Genomic DNA, 19,364 nt, shown 5'->3' on the forward strand with positions numbered 1-19,364 from the left:
AAATTTCAGGAAGATCTACATTATCTAAAGCCATTCTATAATTTTATTCATATATTTTGTGGAATTCACATATTTTTTTTTTCTTACAGCAAACATAACACTGTAGGCCACAGGAAGCTGCAGTACTATTGTTTAATTAGCAGCAAGTTAATATTTTGTATCTGGGTATCTGGACAATAAATAGCCTGTTTCTTTGGATGTGGATGTTTAAAATGTAGTATCACTGCAGCTTCATATTGTGATTGTTATTTTACAGAGCTTATACACACACAAAAATATGATCTTTGTCTATATTTTATACAAATACAACAGTAGTTTGTGAATACATTTTAAGTACATGATATACATGATAAGCCATTTGATTTCCCAATATCACAGAATAGCGATTTTAAATGCAATAAAAATATACAAAATTCAGCTTGGAATGCAAATTTTTTTTCTTTTCTATTTTGACTCAAAACTTTACCCTTAGAACATTTTTAGAGTACTAGTCCAAACACTTTTTCATTAGCTAAAAATACAATTTCAGCAGTCCAGCTTATGTTCAGGCATGTCGCAATCCATTTCCTAGTGGATTCCCAGTTTCTGTTAAATTCAAAGGGCTGTTAGTAACATATAGCATGTTCTTCACTCCACACCATAATATAAAGCCCATTTTTCATTTAAGTTACAGTCCCCTTGTGGACAAAAGCTGAGTTTGTTCCGCTAACATTTGCACATCCAAGATTTCCTTCTGCAAGTGCACATGAATACATTGTGGTGGTGTAAAAGTTTGTTAATGACAAATTAAGTCACAGTATAAAAATATATTGTAGTACACCTTTACACCTAATGGAGTCCTTTATCTATGGATAAAAAACGTACAACTGAATGAGACAGAAGTATGTAGCACCATGAAGAGTTGTATCCCAAGTTACATTAGCAGCATGATCCAACATAATATCGAAGGAGTATTTCTGAGTAGATAAACATTCATTCTGGTTCATCTGTACCACTGAAGCTTATACAATGAAGCATTTTATACATTAGCAATAGTTCTGTGCTATTTCTGGAGCTAGATAACTTATCAAAGAACATTGCCTTCCATCCTCAGAGGATTGATAATGTTCTAGAAGGGTCTAAGAGTGACCCTAAGTGTGCCTTTACCAATACTGGTGGCAGTATCTTGCTTTATATAATCACAAAGGAGCCCTGTATGGATCTTTAGCACAAGACTACACATCACAATTCTATGTAGATCTATGTACTCACAATGGATTATGTGTGTTGTAGACATGGCTGCTGAAACAGTAAGAGAAAAACAAGACATATTCAACTTTACACACTCATTTGTCAGAGATAACAGTTTGCCACTGCTAATGACAAATACTCAACATTGAAAAGGTCTCCTTCAATGTCACATGGATCTCAGTAGGCTAGAAGCAACTTGGGTGAACTGGTATGTTTTAATTTACGTACTGGGAAGACAGTGTGCTTTGAGAGACGTAAACCTTGTAAAAAAATAAACCATTGTAAAACCTTATGAAAAGACACACACTGATTCTGTGCAATATAGCAAATTGATAAGAAAACACTGTAAAAATGTACCTGTTTAAAACACCATCTACCATTTTTGTACACAAAGCAGTATATATCAAAGGCCTACATATATATCATCTAATGGCACTTGAAACAAATTATAATAAGTCTTAAAATAAAAGGCATAACCTATGAGAAAGTTTCTGTAAAGGTTTAGATTCATTTTGAAAGTGCTATATCTTGTAATATGTGTAATATAGAGGTTGACAGAGTTCTATTTTTTAAAAAAATATTGGCCTATAATATGTATATTGCTCACTAGACAAATGATCCTGAAAATATGTACTCTTTAACATTCATTATTAGCTTAATAAAGCAATCAGCTCTGGCTCATGTTTCAGTCAGTATATGGTTTTTAAAAACCGCTACTGTCCAAATTAACACAATATATCACTATATTTCCACAAATGACTAAAAATAACAAAGCACAAGCAACAAATAGGCAAAAAAATACATAGCTTAAAAGAAACACTAAATGAAATTAAGAAGCTGCACAAAGAGTGGTACATGATCAGCCAGGACAACTGAAGTTTTTAAAAACTGAACTTGGTAATAGGATTTTAAGATGAAAGTTTTAACAGTGACCAATAACTATAAAGATAACACTTGTATACATTAGTGGATACTATTGCTTACAGTGCCAAGATCCTTCCACCTTTACACTTCTGTGTTCAGTGACCTAATTTGTTCACACAAGTGGAAGTTCAAACTGAATGAGGTTCAATATCTTGTCTCAAATTCTAACCTAAAAAAATTCTATTTAATGATAATCCCTTTTACCAAGCTAAGGCACTGCCAGAAATTTCAGGGATGATGATTCTGGCTATTGGAGAATGAAAACAGCATTGGCAATGATAATTTTTAATCCCATCTAGTTGCCATAAAAACAAATGACAATTATTTTTTTCTAGGAAAAAACAGCCAATTCTGTATTATGTATTACATCCTTGTTAGAACATTGTGCAATATCAATAAGTCTGCCTCATCTTTAATAGAAATTCTTTCAAAAAGGGTTTAGTGACCACTACAGTCAATTTAAAATCAAGTTAGCTGAATTCTTTATTTTGAAGTGTTATTTCAAGTCTGTGGGGCGCAAAAGGCAAAGAGGTGTTATGTACGAAAAGTAAGACTTTACAACTGTGTTCTGAAAGATGTGCCTCCATGTATATGAATTCCATTCCATTTTAGGCTTAATAGTAGTATATAATTCTATATATATATGTGTATGTATATATATATATCTCTAGTCCCCATTTCCAAAACGCTATATTTCATAAATCCTAGTACTCCCTTTTTATTTATTAGCAGTGAAATACAGCCTACCTAAGGCCATCTCAGTTCATTAATTTGACTTCTGTGCTTCTATTTAAAAATAGGCTATTTGTGCTGTCACCAATTTTTTTTTCCTTTTTAAAAATGGTGATAAAAGCAATATTGAACACTAATCATTCAACTAAAGATTTCAGTAAGCAATCTGTTTCATAGAAACTAAAGGAGGCAGTAATGAAGCAGATCTAAAGTCTACTTTCAGCAAATATTCTCCTAATCAAAAGCTTAGGAGCAGTTTGAAAATTTAAAAATGTATTTCATTATCATATATAATTTTAATGCCTTTGGAACACAATTTTTTTAATAAAATGTAATTTTTCATAATAAAATATAAATACATAAGTATAAAAACTACTGCTCCTAGGATTAAAAAAAAAATAGGAGCATGATAAAATATCAGGAGCCAAAGCTCCTTAAGAGAGCAACTTTGATGCTATGAAGTATGATATATGTGTGTGTGTGTATAGGTATATATATATATTTATGTATAGTGAAACCCCCATTTACATTATTACAATTTACATTTCTCCACGAGTTACACTACTCCCAAATCTTTTAAATAATGATATACTCAGTAATATGCACTCATTTTTAAAAAAGAAATTCTTGGTAAACATCTCAATCTGTAGTGAAAATTGGCCCTATATCAGAGGAAAAAGCTTCCATATAGGGCGAATGAGTGCTTCAGAAATATTTTTCTTTAAAAAAAGATATATATTCTTCTATAAACTCCCCTTTTATCCCTGCTCCTGCAGACAGGGTCCCAAAATAAGGTGTTTACAAGTGCTGAATAGATACGCTTCTTAGATTACTATCTCAACTGACACTTAAAAAGTTATGATAATTTGACCTTGGAGAAGATTATGCCTAACAGGTTATGCTTCTATAATATAAGGAAAGTCCATAATAACTATTTTATTGGATGAACAAGAAATTCTTGATTGTTATTTGCACATTAAGACAGAGCGTGTTTTATCTTCCTTTGTCCCCCCCTACAAATTCAATTTATTTGCAACACCCCTCACCTCCATTTCCCAGAAATGGGTAAAAGTGGGGTTTTACTGTACATATTTTTAGTCACTTAAAACTTTGTGGTAATTCCTCAGATAGTCTCCTAACACATTCAACTTTAGATTTTCTATCCGAAAATAGCAAATGAAAGATGAATTAACACTGAATAAGAAAAATACCAAGCGGCAGGGCTGTTGTTTTTGTTTTCTGCTTTTTGCTCTTAAAGGAAAGAATACTGTATAAAATTGAGCAAGAAGGGATGTAAGCAATATGCTTTTACTTTACTCCCAAAGAGTTCTCTTTTAAACCCTGGTAGCAGGGGATATGATCCGGGGACAAGTTCCCAAGTTTAACTGTGCCATTCCCATCTACCTGACTGCTTAGAAGTCTACCACACACACCCACCCAGGTAAGTCATCCACTCTGGGATAAATACACCTCATATCTGTAGCTCCATGCTGGCTCTCCGATTCTAGACCACCTGAGGACCGACAATCAAAATAAAGTTTCTGGCTGCACCGAGCCCACCCTTTGGCTGTGAAAGGTTGAAGAGATTAAAGAGATCCACATATTGACTGTGAAGATTCCAATGCCATATACTATTAAACAGAAAGCAAGTTAAGATGGTTGAAACATGGCAAAATAACCTATGCACTAATTTAAGACCAACTATTAAGTAACATGGTATGCCATGTCACCTGACTAGGAGACTCATTTTTTCCTATATACTGGTGTTATGTGTTTAGGCTATTTTTTTCTCTTTATGTGTTTACAATAAAGACGAGAAATATTTCATTTAGCCAGACAATAGCAAGTCTTCAAAATACACTGACCTGAAATGACGGTAAACCTAAGAAACATTTATTAACTCCACAAAGTGGATGTTTAGTTCATGGGAAGCAATTATGAACCAATTTTGAGGCTAGTGAAATTTAAAAACTGTCTGGTTATTCTTAAGTTTTTATAAAATTTACATTCAATTGCAAAAATTTTATGCCAAATGCCAAACGGTAGAGCCATTGTTATTGGACAAAAATGAGAATTTTAAGATCTCAAAGTGATCTGAACATTGGATTTATAAAACTTTACTAGTAATAATGGCTTTCCTATATGAAAAAAATCGTTTAATGACAATTGGCAGTGAATTAGGACAAAATAACCAGGTAAACACGACTGAACACAAATGGTTCCAAAGCTCATTTGAAAAAAGCTCATTTCTATTTTTACTGGCTTAATGAAAACTGGTACTATACAAAAAGCAGAAATTTTTATACTGTCTTAAAGTAGGCACTAAAATAAAAATGGTCATCTAAGGCAAGGCTACATATACATTTTCATAATAAATCCGTGTCCTGGACTCTTACTGGAAAGCTTGATGGAAACGTGGCAGGGTGGTGCTTGTGCTCAAACTACTGGTGAACGCTGCTGATAGGGAGTGCAGAGACCCAAGACCAATTGTGCTTGCAGGATCCTGAAGATCCTGTGTTTGCGGGGGAAGCTGAGACATAGAAGAATGTGCTTCTTCTTGGGAGTAGCTCATCCCAAGACTCCCCACCGATATAGGATTATAGGGAGGACCATTTAAGGGTATGAAATTAAACAACTGAGAAAAGTCCAATGCTGGTGTGTTTATGGGATCGCTAATAGAAATAGAGCTTTTTGACAGGGAGAGCTCCCCTGTGCTATCATCTAGGGGCCCAATTTGGGGATCCAACCCTAGTTTAGATGATGATGCTTGAGAATCTTGGGATGAAGAGGGCATGCCACCTTGTAACTCCATCAGGTAACTCTCAATTTCTCCCTTTAATGGCTGTTCTTTTTCAGGAATAGAAATTGCATATGAGGTAGAACTGAATGGATATTTGAAAGACAGGTGGTGAGAAGGATGAACAGCATCCATATCTAGTGGACATGTCATTCCCAAAGGTAATGTTGTGATCATTTGGTGGGCAGATCCAGAACTCTGCATGGACTGAAATGGAGTGTTGTAGAGGTTTAGCTGCAAAGTGTTTGTGAATGGCTTTGATAACAGTTCACTGGAAGGTAAGGACATTACTGGAAGTAGTTCATCTTTTATAGGCACAGAAACGTTGCAGGTGAAGGGGTCCAGGAAATCCACGGGTTCCGTTTTGACCTTCAGGAGTTCCTGATTGTGGCTCTTCTTCATATGTCGAGTCAGGTGATCCTTCCGTCCAAATCTCTGTGCACAGTACTGACAGAGGAAGTCCTTTCTTCCAGTGTGCACCACCATGTGTCGACGGACGTCCTTTCGGGTGTAGAAGCGGCGATCGCAGTGTTCGCACTGGTGCTTCTTCTCCTTGGCGCCCCCTGAAGACTTGCCTGCATGCGACTTAAGGTGCTCCAGAAGCACTCCTGTGCTCTCGAACGTCTGCAGGCACACCTTGCAGGTGAGGTCACCACTTGTGGCAGCGTGCAAGGCCAAATGACGTTTAAACCCAAGCTTGGTGTTGTAGTTCTTGCCACATTCTTCACACTTAAACGTCTCTTTGTTAGGGTCATGTGTATGTAGGTGATTCTTCAGATGATCTTTCCGGTGAAACATTTTCTCACAATAATTACACTTGTGGGTTTTCTCAGGAGAATGAGTAGCCATGTGCCTTTAAACACAGATACATTCTGTAAGTAATTATCATGACAAAAATGGTATGTATTCACTTTCCTAATGGAAGCTAGGCTACTTATGCTAAAACAGAATTCCCTTAATAATGGAAACTTTTAAACTCACAACGTACCACACGGATAGTTACTATACCTAAATATTGCAAAACTTGAGCCAGTTAAATTGCCACTTTAGTTTTTGCTGTTTTTTTAGCTATCATTACAAAAGCAAATGAGCAAAACTGAATACTCACGTAAATGTCCATAACCAAAAATTCTCAGTCCATACCCTTTTCTTGCAGTACTTTCTTTGTACAAATGGAAATTCTAACTCTCATTAAGCATTTTAATTTTTAAAAAAAATCCAAAGATACTAACACACAGAAGTAGGTGATTTAGAATACTAAAATCTAGGCAATGTCTAATCTACTTAACATTTCCTGTCTGTAAATCAGCTAAAAAATGTGTATACAAATATATACGTTTACAACGGCTTTTAAAATAGCCAACATAATAGAAAATATCATCTGAAAGACAAATAGAGTTTAATACCTTTGTAACTTGTACTTAGAAACAAAGGCCTTGGTGCAGTCTTGCTGTGTGCACTTGTAGGGCCTCTCTCCTGTGTGAGAGTAGGAGTGAACCTTTAATTTCTCAACACTGTTAAAGGCCTTGTCACACAGTTGGCAAGGAAAGTTTTTTCTTGGTTTGGTTTCACCACGCTTACGTTTCCCTGAAGGGACTTTCTGGGTATCTCTTACTTCTGACAAATCACCGGGAATGACAGTGGCCATCGCAGCCTAAAGCAGGCCTTCTTGTTGGACACTTGGGAATTGCCCAACTCCACTAAATGATTTAGCTTTAGGTGGCTTCTCAAGTTTCATGTGGTCGTAAAAGAAAGCAAAAAGGGACTGGAAAAAAAAATAAGAAACATCTAGTTTGTAACTAAATTTAATTTTTAAAAATTTTATTTGCTATGTGATGCTTTTGAATTAAAAAAGAAACCATAAAATGGATTCAGCTGGTCTAATGTAATATCTGTAGGTTTCTTTGTATTTGTCAAAATACATACAAATGCATTGCTCAGAATGAACAGTTCACAGACACCCTCAAATTTGGCCTGACAAATGTCATATTTAGGGATAGCAATAGTGATTTAGGGAACTCTCAGGAAGGATCAAAATACAACCCTAACATTGGCAGTATTAATCTTCCATTTTGACAAAGGAGTGGAAAATATAAATTTGACTAAAAACATAAATATGTTTCAGTAAATATTTTAATGTCTAGAATAATTTTAATTAGTGCAAGTCAGCTCTAGTCACACACTGAACAATGGGAAAATTATAGATAAGGAATTGAAAACTCTTTTAGGCACCTTGTGAACGATTTAAGTCCACGGAAGAAGTGAAGTCATAGACAAGAGAGGCCTGAAAGAGTGCAACATACCACCTCAAGGGAAATTTCCCCTCCACCCCAATGTCATCACAACCAGAAAACTTTCTGAATGTGGGAGTAGAAATGGTTTACCTTTCGATGCTTCAGTAAGTAAGGATCATGGCTCCTTGCTGTTCTGGGGAAGGACCTGCTTAAAGTGGTTTACCTCAACATTTTCATGGCATAAACAATGATCATGTTCACTGGGCACACTGAGGTTACCGGGTGAGCCACAGCCACTAGGCCTCCCCAAGAGCCGAGGGCATCAGGGTTTTGACATTCCTCTACGCCCTGTCCTATGCAGATGGGGAGTTCTGGCTTAGAGCACAGTACCTGGGCAAGAACGTATCGCTACAGAGGGGCTGGAGGGGTTAGTGAAAAGGTGTGTGGGATGTCAAAGTTCCAATTTTATTATGAGTGCTGTGAGAAAGCATGAAATGTACATATCATACAGTAAAGAGCATGTTTTTTTAGAACAAAAATTTTAAAATTTTGTTTTAAAACAAATTGAGCCCTTTGAAATGTTTGGATGAGAGATAATAAATATTATAAACTCTATTTTTCAGAATAAAAAAACCAACACCTCAAAGATCCAATTGATATATAAGTCAGATGAGTCCTCAAGATTTGTGAATTCTAGTCTAGCCAATTTATCTTCAGTGCTTTTAAGAAAACAATGAAATGATAATACCTGCAACTTCTTCAAAAAAAGAAAAAGATCTGATTTTTAAAGTGAAAATTCAATGTGACTAAATGACCATTATCAACTGCTATGAAATCCATTTGCTTTTTCATCCTTTTATATATTCAGAAAAAAATGAAAAACAACCTTTTTATATCACTTGTCTTTTGGCATCAGACTGAATCTCTGCTTTTACAAGTAAGGTCTATTACACTGACTTGCACAAATTCCAGTTATACTTTTCCTGGGGCAGGAAACAACCCTCTAAGTTTATCTACATTTTGTTACTGCAGTAGGCCCTATTGTATTTTAATGTAGATGCTGCCAATAAACAGGGAAAATAAATTACCTACTCATTTGATCAAAGTCATAAAGCACATAGATAAATTAATCAGTATTTGTTTCAATTATCCTTTCCTCTTCAGTAGGTAGATATAAGTATGGCTTTTGTGCTGTTGAAATTGTTTAAAAGTCCCCCTCTTTCAGTTTAAAAGTGACATTAACACAATTTAAGTTACATTCCTACTGCTAACCTAGTATGTTCCCTTCTGGTTTCAGATTTTCTGAATCTAGAGGACTTCAAGTTCTTTTCCTATCACACTTTCATTCAATAGAGTTCCTCTGCCTCCCTCAGAATATCCAAGCAACTCTCCTGCTGCAGCCAGTAATGACACTGTAAACTGGTATTAAAGCATTCTGCAAGGCAGGAAAAATGAATTTTGACTATCTGATTTCCTAAAATGATGCTTTTATGCACCTATTTCGAATATTGTGAACACAAGCTGAAAAATTTTTCAGTTGTAAAATAACTGAATGCAAAGTCTCTAAATTCCAGTATATTACTAATACCTGAAAATATTTCAAAGACAGGTCATATTTGTCATTATTGTGTTAGAACATCCAACCATAATGGGCAGAGAATTGCAGCTGAGAAAAATGGTAACTTCTAAGATATTTGAAAAAAATGTATTAAAAGTGTACCATGAGGTTCAACAATGGCAGCGGAGGAATGCTGGTATAGGATACTATCGACAAGTGATATATGGCTGACAGGGAGCTGTACAGGGCATATGTCCAGGGTGCATGGTAATGTTTGGATATACTCATAGTGGCAACAATTAAAAACTACAGCTGTGGGGGGTACTGAGTTCCTGGCCGGAGGTGATCTGTTGTGGTCCCTAGGGGAACAGCGGCAATCCCCCAGGTGCAACGGTAAGGACCAGGAAGGAATGAGGATCCAACAGGGAGAGCATGATACTAATGACTATGCTTGTGAGCCTATATGCCTGAAATAAGAACAAGGCCTAGAGCAGCACTGTGCCTGGGAATTTCCTCCTGACAGCCTTCATGTTACTCAAACGTGGCCAGTCTCGAAGCCAAACTCAGCATGTAGATGCAGTGCATTCCCCCCAGCGTGGGACATGACACCTGGGGATGAGCGTCCCTGGCACCGAGGGATCACTACCAAATACCAGCTGAAGATGGAACTAGAAAATGACCTTGAGTTAAAGGTTCAATGCGGATCAGCAGAATATCCCTGTCTACATATAATAACACGACTTTAAAATGCTGTTTGACCTAATGTAAGGGGGAAATGGAAAGCAGAAATGAGTTTATATGGCTACCAGTCTCTAAAAAAGAGTCTGGAGGCTGTCAGAAGGATTGCCCCTGTGCAGAGTCTGGGAGACAGATGGAGTGGATGCAATCCCCAGGTGTTGGTTCCTTTGAGGGCTAAAGAGACCCACGGGTTCTATTGTCATGGCAGACAGGGTTCACTGCCATGTCAGACGGTCCTTCTTTGGAGCTGGTGTTTCTGCGTGATGGAACTGGACTCAGATGGGATCTCTTTTCATAAGACTTTCATCCTACTTTACTGCAATTGTAGTTGGTGTTGGGGTTTAAGATATATTTAGGGGATTTGAATCTCTAGACTGACAATAGGATAGCCAGGCCCTGAGCGTCAACAGACTCCAGCTCCTACAATCTGATTTATTGGACTCACCTCACTCAGCTAAGATGGAGTTGAAGAAGGACAACCACCACACCATGGAGCCTAGAGTGCCTACAACTGAAAGCAGGAGGACTGCATCCAGTATCCATGTGGAATCTGAGCCTCCTCCTGATATAGAGGTGCAACAGACACAAGCAATCCAAGGCCCACAGAGAAAAGGTGGCATTGGAATGGGCAAAGTGGACATGGTGGCTGATGGATATGGGGAATGGCAGGAAGAGATGAGATGTGGAGGCGCCTTTGGGACTTGGAGTTGCCCTGGATGGTGCTTCAGGGGCAATCACCGGACATTGTAAATCCTCCCAGGGACCACTGGATGGAATGTGGGAGAGTATGGGCCATGATGTGGACCATTGACCATGAGGTGCAGAGATGCCCAGAGATGTACTTACCAAATGCAAATGGATGTGTCATGATGAAGGGAGTGAGCGTTGCTGGGGGGGGAGTGGTGGAGTGGGGGTGGTGGGGTTGAATGGAACCTCATATAATTTTTTTAAAAAAATGTAATATTTTTACAAAATCAATAAAAAATTAAAAAAAAAAAAGTGTACCATGAAACAACATACCAACATCTGACTGTATTAAAATTGTACTCAAATGAGGTTCTTGTTTTTTTTTTTTTTTTTAATCTCTGGATGTACATACTGAGCAATGAAGACTTCCATGATTTCAAATATTACACTTTTCTAAGACCAGCTGAAATTTTTTCATGGCTAATGATACTTTTTTATTTTAACATATTACAAAGTTTAAGTTAGTTATCATAGGTGCTTTTTAAAACTGTAGAATAAATATAAGGTTGAGTGCTCAACATGTAATAAAACACCACATTCAAAACATGCATATTAACCAAATACATTAAAGGCACATGCATGGAATTGTAGTGATTTTTGTTCAATGCATACCTGATGACAGATGGAAAAAGCCTCAGACTTTGATCTTAGCCAGTCCCATTGACTCTTCGTGGAAGAGAGCACAATCCAGTCCTTTCCATTTTGGCCAATCTATGAAACAAAAAATAAGAATGGACTATACTCTAAATGGAACCAATGGGTAAAGGATGGAAAAGAAAGGCTAAAAGAACTGCAATTTCACAGCACATGCTAACATTCCATACTCTGCAGATGTCATGCATTAATTTTCACCACTTGCATGTTTTTATTAGCTTCTAAACATATTTACATGGCCAGATAGATGCAGAAATAAAAAGTAAAATGGTATTACCTAGGTAAATGGCAATTTGTGATGCTGAATGACTCCCCACTTCTTTCCCAAATTCAATTTAATTTTTAAAAATCTAACTTGCCTACTGAGAGAAATGGGTATTAGAGTTACTGATTGTAAAGCCAAACTGATCAAACTTTCATTAACTTAATAATATTATGGAACACAAAACTGGTTCTCTCTGAGAGAGAGCACCTGGAAAGTACAACAAAGAAAACAGACTCTGATGAAGCGCGCTCACGCCCACTGCAAACACTTGTGCAATGTGGACATCTCTGAGCTGCACTTTTACTACCTGCAATACCTGTCAATTTATTCTTCAGGATGCTGCAAGGATTGCGGAAATGTAGCAACAACTCTTTAAATATAGGTTTTGTACAGGAGAAGGGGGTGTTGGGAAGAAATCATTCCTTGGTTTAAGAGATCACTGTTTAAATACCTCAAAAATAGCTTCAAAATGCCTGCTGACAGCATGATCTTTAGTAGACTAAGAGCACATGTAGAAAAGAAAAATCTGGTACCAATTCCTGATTATAGAAATAAACACAAAGAGAATAATGGGTCAAAAGAGAATCACCCAGAAATTTCTGTTGCAGGAAGTCCAAGGCATAAAGCGATTAGTAAACGGAACATTTGAAAGAAGAATCATTCAGAAATCAAAATCATAAGAATTTGTGAGGGATAAGGTAAATCAAATAAATAAAATACAATAAAAAAAGGATCTGCCAAATGACAGGTTAAATAAGAATACCCTTAAAGTTCTAAACATAAATCTAATTCTCCTGAAATCAAATGTTCACATACTTTAAGAATGATGATGCACAAATAAAATATTTAATAGAGAACATTCAAGCATCATTTAAAAAAATACTAAAGGTATACTTGAAAGCTGCATTATGCTCATACTTTAAAGGATACAACAAATAAAAATCTAGGTCAATAAAAGATATTTTTAAAAAGTTAAAGCAAAAGCTCCATTTTTTAATAAAGCATAGGACATGCAAAAATGGAAGAACTGAATTCTGCACATCAAACTTACAAAATAATAAAATTAATTTTGTAAATACTTACTTGTTCAGGGTACATTTTGAGTTTTAGGTAGGGTAATTAAGAATATGAAAGCCTGTTTTCTGAATTACGGTATTTTAATGATATATTAAAAAATCCTCAAGTATAGACTGTTTTCATCTATATTACCTCCCTGGAACTCAACTAACCTCAGAGGTGGATGGTATTCATCATCGCTGCCATTTTAGAGGTGACAGGCTCATAGAAGTTGAACTTGACAGCATACACGGGATCAAGAAGGGGCTCAAGCCCTGAAACTCCTACCTCAATGCTTGTTCTACTGTATCTCACGAGAAGGGCAAGCTAGCAAACCAATGTGCAAGCGGATAAATTCTGCCATAATATTTAAAAGATTAGAATAAGGGATAGTGCCTGTTTACTCTAGTACAGCTACCAAATATGATCTCCACAAGGAAACAAATTTTTAAGAGTTAAGAAGCTTCTTTTAATCAAGGCAGTTTACAAAAGTAAGCTTTAAGTAATTTAAATAATAGTTAAAATAATAACTAGCATATCTGAGTAGATAATGTATAGAAAAAAAAAATTAAACCGATGTTGACTAGTGAACAATAAATTTATATATTTTTTCTTCTGTCTCTGCCAATATAAATTTTTCTGCATCTCAAATACAGTAATAAAATTAGTATTTATGCTTGTTTAATGGCATTTTAAGATTTATTTTAAATATTTATTTTAGGAGGTACCAGGGATTGAATCCAGGACGACCTTGTACATGGGAGGCAGGTGCTCAACTACCGTGCAATGTCTGCACCCTCAATGGCATTTTATAATAAAAATACTTAGGATTCTAAGTATTTTGACATAGTTTACAATTATGTATCTTGTTCTGAAATATTCCAACAGTCTACAAATTATTCCTGCTATATATTTTAGAGCCTGAAATAATAAAAAGAACAATTTTCATTCATTTCATCATAAAACATAATTCCAAAGTCATGGTTAGCTTCCCCAAATTAAACGTAATTATTGTGAATTCTTATGAGTTGTCAAATATTTCAAAGGATCAAAACAAAGGAGACCAGGAAATAATTATTTGACTTGATACATTAAACAAAGAAAAACATATACAGTTTTTAGCTACACAATCCTAACTACAACTATCTGTTCGCTCTTTTTTTCAAATGTGATTTTTTTCCCCTTACTTCTCCCCCCTCCACACCTCCCCCCCTTGTCTGCTCTCTGTGTCCATTTGCTGTGTGTTCTGTGTCTGCTGTATTCTCATTAGGTGGCTCCGGGAACCTGTCCTGGGACCTTCTGGAGTGGGAGAGACGTGATCATTCTCTTGTGTCACCTCAGCTCCTTAGTTTGCTGCACCTCATATTGTTTCTTCTCTGTGTCTCTTTTTTGTTGCGTCATCATGCTGCCCTCAGTGTAGGCAGCACCACTCCTGGGCAGGCTGCACTCCATGTGCGGGGGCACCCCTGTGCGTGTCAACACTCCTTGCGCACGGCAGCACTCTATGCGGGCCAGCTTGCCACGCAGGCCAGGAGGTCCTGGGTATCGAACCCTGGATCTCCTATACGCTAGGCGAAAGTTGAGCCACATCCACTTCCCTGTTCATTCTCTTTCGTAGGATTAAGAAAAACTTTAATATCAGAAGTATAATCTGAAAAGGTCAGTGTCAAAATTTGTTCCTTTTCTTTAAAAAAATTTATCAAAAATTGGTATTATGCATTGCAAGTGATGAAAAGTCCATTTTTGCCTTGGTCTGAAGAATTGTGAAGCAAGGTAGAAAATGTACATAAACCAATTTCAAATCACTCTAGGAAGAGATATTCTTTACAATGCCCTTCCAGGTTTTGCTGGTAACAAAAAAAGGCATTCCCTGCCCCCCACCCCAGCTACTTGGCATATAGAAACAATAGTTAAAGGGGATACTGTGTGTGTGTGTGCATATATACACAGATTTATCTTCCTATGTTTTACATTCCAAAATGATGACTCACACAGAAAAATAACCAGCAAAAAGGATTCATATATCAGAGGGTCTACTAAAATGAATTCCTGTGAGGGTGTCAGCAAAAGAACAGGTCTGCGCTGAAACTGTTTCTACATTTTAAATTCCACAGTTCTGCTATTCATTTCTCTAACAGCTGTGATTTTTCACAATACTTACCTGCTTCAATAATTCTTTCATTTTCATATTTAAGGTAAAAGTCAAATGTATACTTTGCTAATTAAGGGCAAATGCCACCAATACTCAGAGCTTCATTCTTCCTTAAGCTAATCATAAATCACCATAGAAAACAATTCAGAAAATGTCTACACTTACTTAAAACGTTTTTCATATAGAGTAAATAAAATAGCTTGAAAAAGAAAACTTACCAGTAATTAACACTTTGATTTATGTGCATAAAACACATTAGTGATTTAAATGTTAAAGAAACTATCAATGAGATAACACAAGTGGAGGACAGTTAAGTTTGAAGCAGACAACAGCATACTAGAAGGGTTTAAAAAAAAATAATTCAATGATCCTTCATGATAAACTGCAAATTTTTACAGCATTCCACCTCCAAGGGTTACTAAAGTTACTTGTTTGGGAAGAATAAAAGGGAAAAAAATTGCAACTATAAAAATGAAGAGAGAAATTAAAAATAGACAGTAAGCATCCTGGGGGCAGGGTCGTGTCAGTTTTATTTACTACAGTTTCCCACAAAAGACAGCCGAGTAACTGTTGAATAAGGGTAATAATTAAAACACAGCAAGTGCTGACGATAGCACAATGAAGTACAGCCTTGCTCAATCACCCTAGAAGACAGAAGACATAATATATCTACCAATATTGAGGTAAAAACAATGCAGCATAGACACAAGTTAGTTCAACAAATTAAATAAGCCAATATAAAGATAATTTTTGAAACTCAGCAGCTATTTGTAAAGTCTTAGATTAAAATAATAGCAATTATAATAAAAACTGTCCAAAATATTGTTTTGCTTCAGAAAACAAGCATTCTCTTATTGATCTTATTACTAAAGAATCAACTAGTATTCCACAGGCAACATCAATCAGACCTGTTCCCAGGTGAAGTGAACACCTCTAAAGTGAAAACATGCCTTGTGCCTGTATCTGTGCCTGGAAGCAGGGAGGCTGGCCGGGTAGTTAGATGGTTCGAGGGGGCTATTAGTTCCTAGAAAGAAGAACGGGAAACCATGTCTGCAGAGAAGCAAGAAACATGGAAAAAGTCAGGACAGACCTTGAGTAAGTCATAGTTAAGTATCCAAAGAACTCACCTATCTTATACCCCGAATACTGAAAACTCTATTGATCTGTATTAGATGTCACAGTTAACTAAAATTAATAAAAAATAAGTATGCCTCTTTTGAATTATTGTATTTGATATAACTTATTTTGAGCAACTCATTAAAATGTAGTTCTAGGGCAATCCTTTTGAAATTTACCATAAAATTTAGTCTTACTGATGTTTAGAAATGTCTGACATTCAATCTACAAATAAAAAAAGCTAACAGGGAAGTGGACGGGGCTCAATTGATAGTGCATCTGTCTACCATATGGAGGGTCCAGGGTTTGATCCCCAGGGCCTCCTGACCCGTGTGGTAAAGCTTGGCCCACATGCAGAGCTGCCGCGTGCAGTGAGTGCTGTGCCATACAGGGGAGCCCCCATATAGGGGTGATCCGCTCGCAAGGAGTGCGCCCCGCAAGGAGAGCTGCCCTGTGTGAAAAAGCGCAGCCTGCCCAGGAGTGGCGCCGCACACACGGAGAGCTGACGCAGCAAGATGACACAACAAAGAAAAGACGCAGTTTCCCAGTGCCGCCGGATAATGCAAGTGGAGGCAGAACAACACACAGCGAATGGACACAGAGAGCAGACAATGGGGGAGGAGGGGGAGAGAAATGAAAAAAAAAAAAAAGCTAACAGAGAAATGAAGGGAAATAGCAGACTTGTTTTCAAGAACTAATAGGAAAAAGCCAAGGAATTTCAAAGTGGAACCAAGTTCCAATGTCAATTCTCCTATTGGTACAATTAGAATGTCTCCTTTCAGGTCACCCTGAACCTGGAGATGGTTGTTTATTTCAAGTTTTCTAGAGTATCCAGATAGACAAAATGAATAGACAATCTGATGAAGATGGAATATTCAAATAAATCTTATATTCCAATTCAGAAATATTTTATTTATATTTTTTGAGGTATTGGAGTTAGGGATTGAACCTCAGACCTCCCATGTGGGAAACTGGTACTCAACCACTGAGTCACATCGGCTCCCCTGAGTTGTTGTTGTTGTTGTTTTTTTTTTTTGCTTGTTTGCCTGTTGTTTGTTTCTGTAAGGTACCAAGGACCGAAACCATGATCTCCCATTTGGGAGGCAGTTGCTCAATGCTTGAGCCACATCTGCTCCCTTGGTTAATTATTTCAGAGGGCAAAAATGTCAGGTTAGTATAAATAATTTTTCTTCTTTTTAAAAGCTTGCTTTTAATAATTCATAACTTAGAAGTCAGAATTCCATTTTAATCACTATGTGGGGTATGTTTTTTCCCTTACGATTGTATATTCTCATCAAAATAAAAAAAATACAGAAGGGTGGAATACTGGAGTATTTTCTTCACATACGGCAAAGAGTATTTGTAACAGGAAATGAGAGAGGAATTGTGCAAAAGGGAAGCAATATGCCTGAGAAAAAGCGAGCCCCAACTATACCTGAATACAAAGCAAGAATGCCTAATCAAAAATTTAACTATTTTTAGAGTTTTCTGGATTTTTTTTTGGGGGGGAAGGGGGAGCAATAAAGCATTCCAAAATACTGGCATCCAGTTAAGATTATAAAGTAGGAGCTCACAGGTCTACCTCAATCTGAGAACGGCATATCCAAAATTGTGATGAGTACTTTAGGTTTTTATTACCACTAACCACTTAAATTTCTGGTGTACAACAAAAATATTTGACACCAACTATAAAAACGTTCACACTGAAGGACCTTCTGAACATTTGGAGGGGAGCATTGCAGTTACTACTGAAATCACAAATACAGGATAATCCTGGCTTCGTGTTTGAACTCCCAAGTATCCATCTTGAATCTGTCTACAAATTCAAATGGAAAGGTAAACACCAGTACATACTTTGACAAAAGTGATAAAAAAACTTAAGTTATATATGCTCATGCAGAGAATTAGTTTTAAGCCATATCAAAGTAAAGTGCACTTTAAATATGGCCTTGTGCCATGACAGACAATGCAGTGTAAATGCTGGTCTTAGTGTGCTGATTCTTGAGGAGCACTAAAAACTGGTGAAAGCAGAAACTACATACAATTAAAGGTTTTACATGCTAGCAGTTTGTCCTCCCTAAGCTACGTGGCTATTCAACACAAACCTCTTCTTGTTACTATAGCTGAAGGTAGACAGTATCAGTTTTAAGCAAAATTGTCAAGGCAAGGGTGGCAGTGTCCTCCATTCACCTACGGAGGACCACTGTGCCCTCTCCCAGTTTTCACAAATAGAAGAAATTTGATATTTATATTCCTTGATGGATTCTACTTACGTGAGAAGGAACTTCAAAACGTTACGTCTCTGAGCCCTTTATCCCTAATGGGGACTAGTAAACCCTTCTTGTAATTATCAGTATGACCTCTCTCTCCCCCTGGACTATAAATTTATTTACAAGGAGACTATTAGTCTGTCCTTAAATCCCCAGCACCTGTACAGTGTCCTGGCACACAGAAGACATTTGATAAATATTTGTTGAACAGAATTGTAGGCCCTTTAAAGAATTTCTGGAATCAACACAAAGCAGGTAAACATATTTTGGGGCTTCTGAAATTTCAAATCTGTTATAAAGCAAGCTCAGAAGACAAACATATGGATTTACATTATTAGTTTGCTTTGGGAGAGGGGTATAAATGGAGAAGTCTGGAAGTTAGGGAAGTCAAGTACTGCTTCTGTGTCCCTGGGAAGCATCACCGCTTCAGTGGGTCTTGAAAAGCTAGGGAGGCTCAGGAAAGTGCTACCCAGAGGCCTGTGTGTATCTCTGATGAGCATGCAGACAGACAAGTTCCAGAGTAAGTTTCTAGAATTGGCAAACTAGAACACTTTTGCTTTCAAGTATTCTATTGCATAGTTCCTTAACTACATGTAACTTGTACTGACCATGATTTATCATTTAGATATAGACAATGAAGTTCTAAGGGGAGGAAAAGGGAATAAAGAAAGATGTAAAATCTCTAAATGGAATGCTTTTCATGTAAAATTAAAATGTGAAGATGATCCTGAAAATATCAGAGAAAACTTGACGGATTACAGATACAGGAGAATATAAAAGGAGAAAACCTGCATAAGTATTATTTGGCTAAGTAAAAATAAATACTTTTCTTTTTTCTGGCTAGTAAAACCAGCTTCATTTAAAAATGTTTAAAAACCAGAATAAAGTAAA

At 36.7% G+C, this 19,364-nt stretch overlaps 1 protein-coding gene across 5 annotated transcripts in view; it reads right to left on the minus strand.

The window, feature by feature from the left end:
• Positions 1 to 276: 276 nt before the first annotated feature.
• Positions 277 to 19,364, minus strand: part of PLAG1 (PLAG1 zinc finger) — a 51,301-nt gene continuing 32,213 nt past the window's right edge. For 2 of the 5 annotated variants that reach the window (XM_071207820.1, XM_071207821.1), the window contains 2 exons: positions 11,573 to 11,671; positions 277 to 6,536 (listed from right to left, as the gene is read on the minus strand). In XM_071207820.1, the coding sequence (XP_071063921.1) occupies positions 5,279 to 6,532 (1,254 nt within the window). In that variant the 5' untranslated portion in view covers positions 6,533 to 6,536; positions 11,573 to 11,671 and the 3' untranslated portion in view covers positions 277 to 5,278. Of the gene's footprint in view, positions 6,537 to 7,089; positions 7,449 to 11,572; positions 11,814 to 19,364 lie in introns of those variants that run through there. The other 3 variants (XM_023586203.3, XM_004450153.5, XM_023586202.3) reach the window with 3 other exon arrangements.

Source organism: Dasypus novemcinctus, chromosome 14 (genome assembly GCF_030445035.2).
Source record: "Dasypus novemcinctus isolate mDasNov1 chromosome 14, mDasNov1.1.hap2, whole genome shotgun sequence".
NCBI classification, from domain to species: domain Eukaryota; kingdom Metazoa; phylum Chordata; class Mammalia; order Cingulata; family Dasypodidae; genus Dasypus; species Dasypus novemcinctus.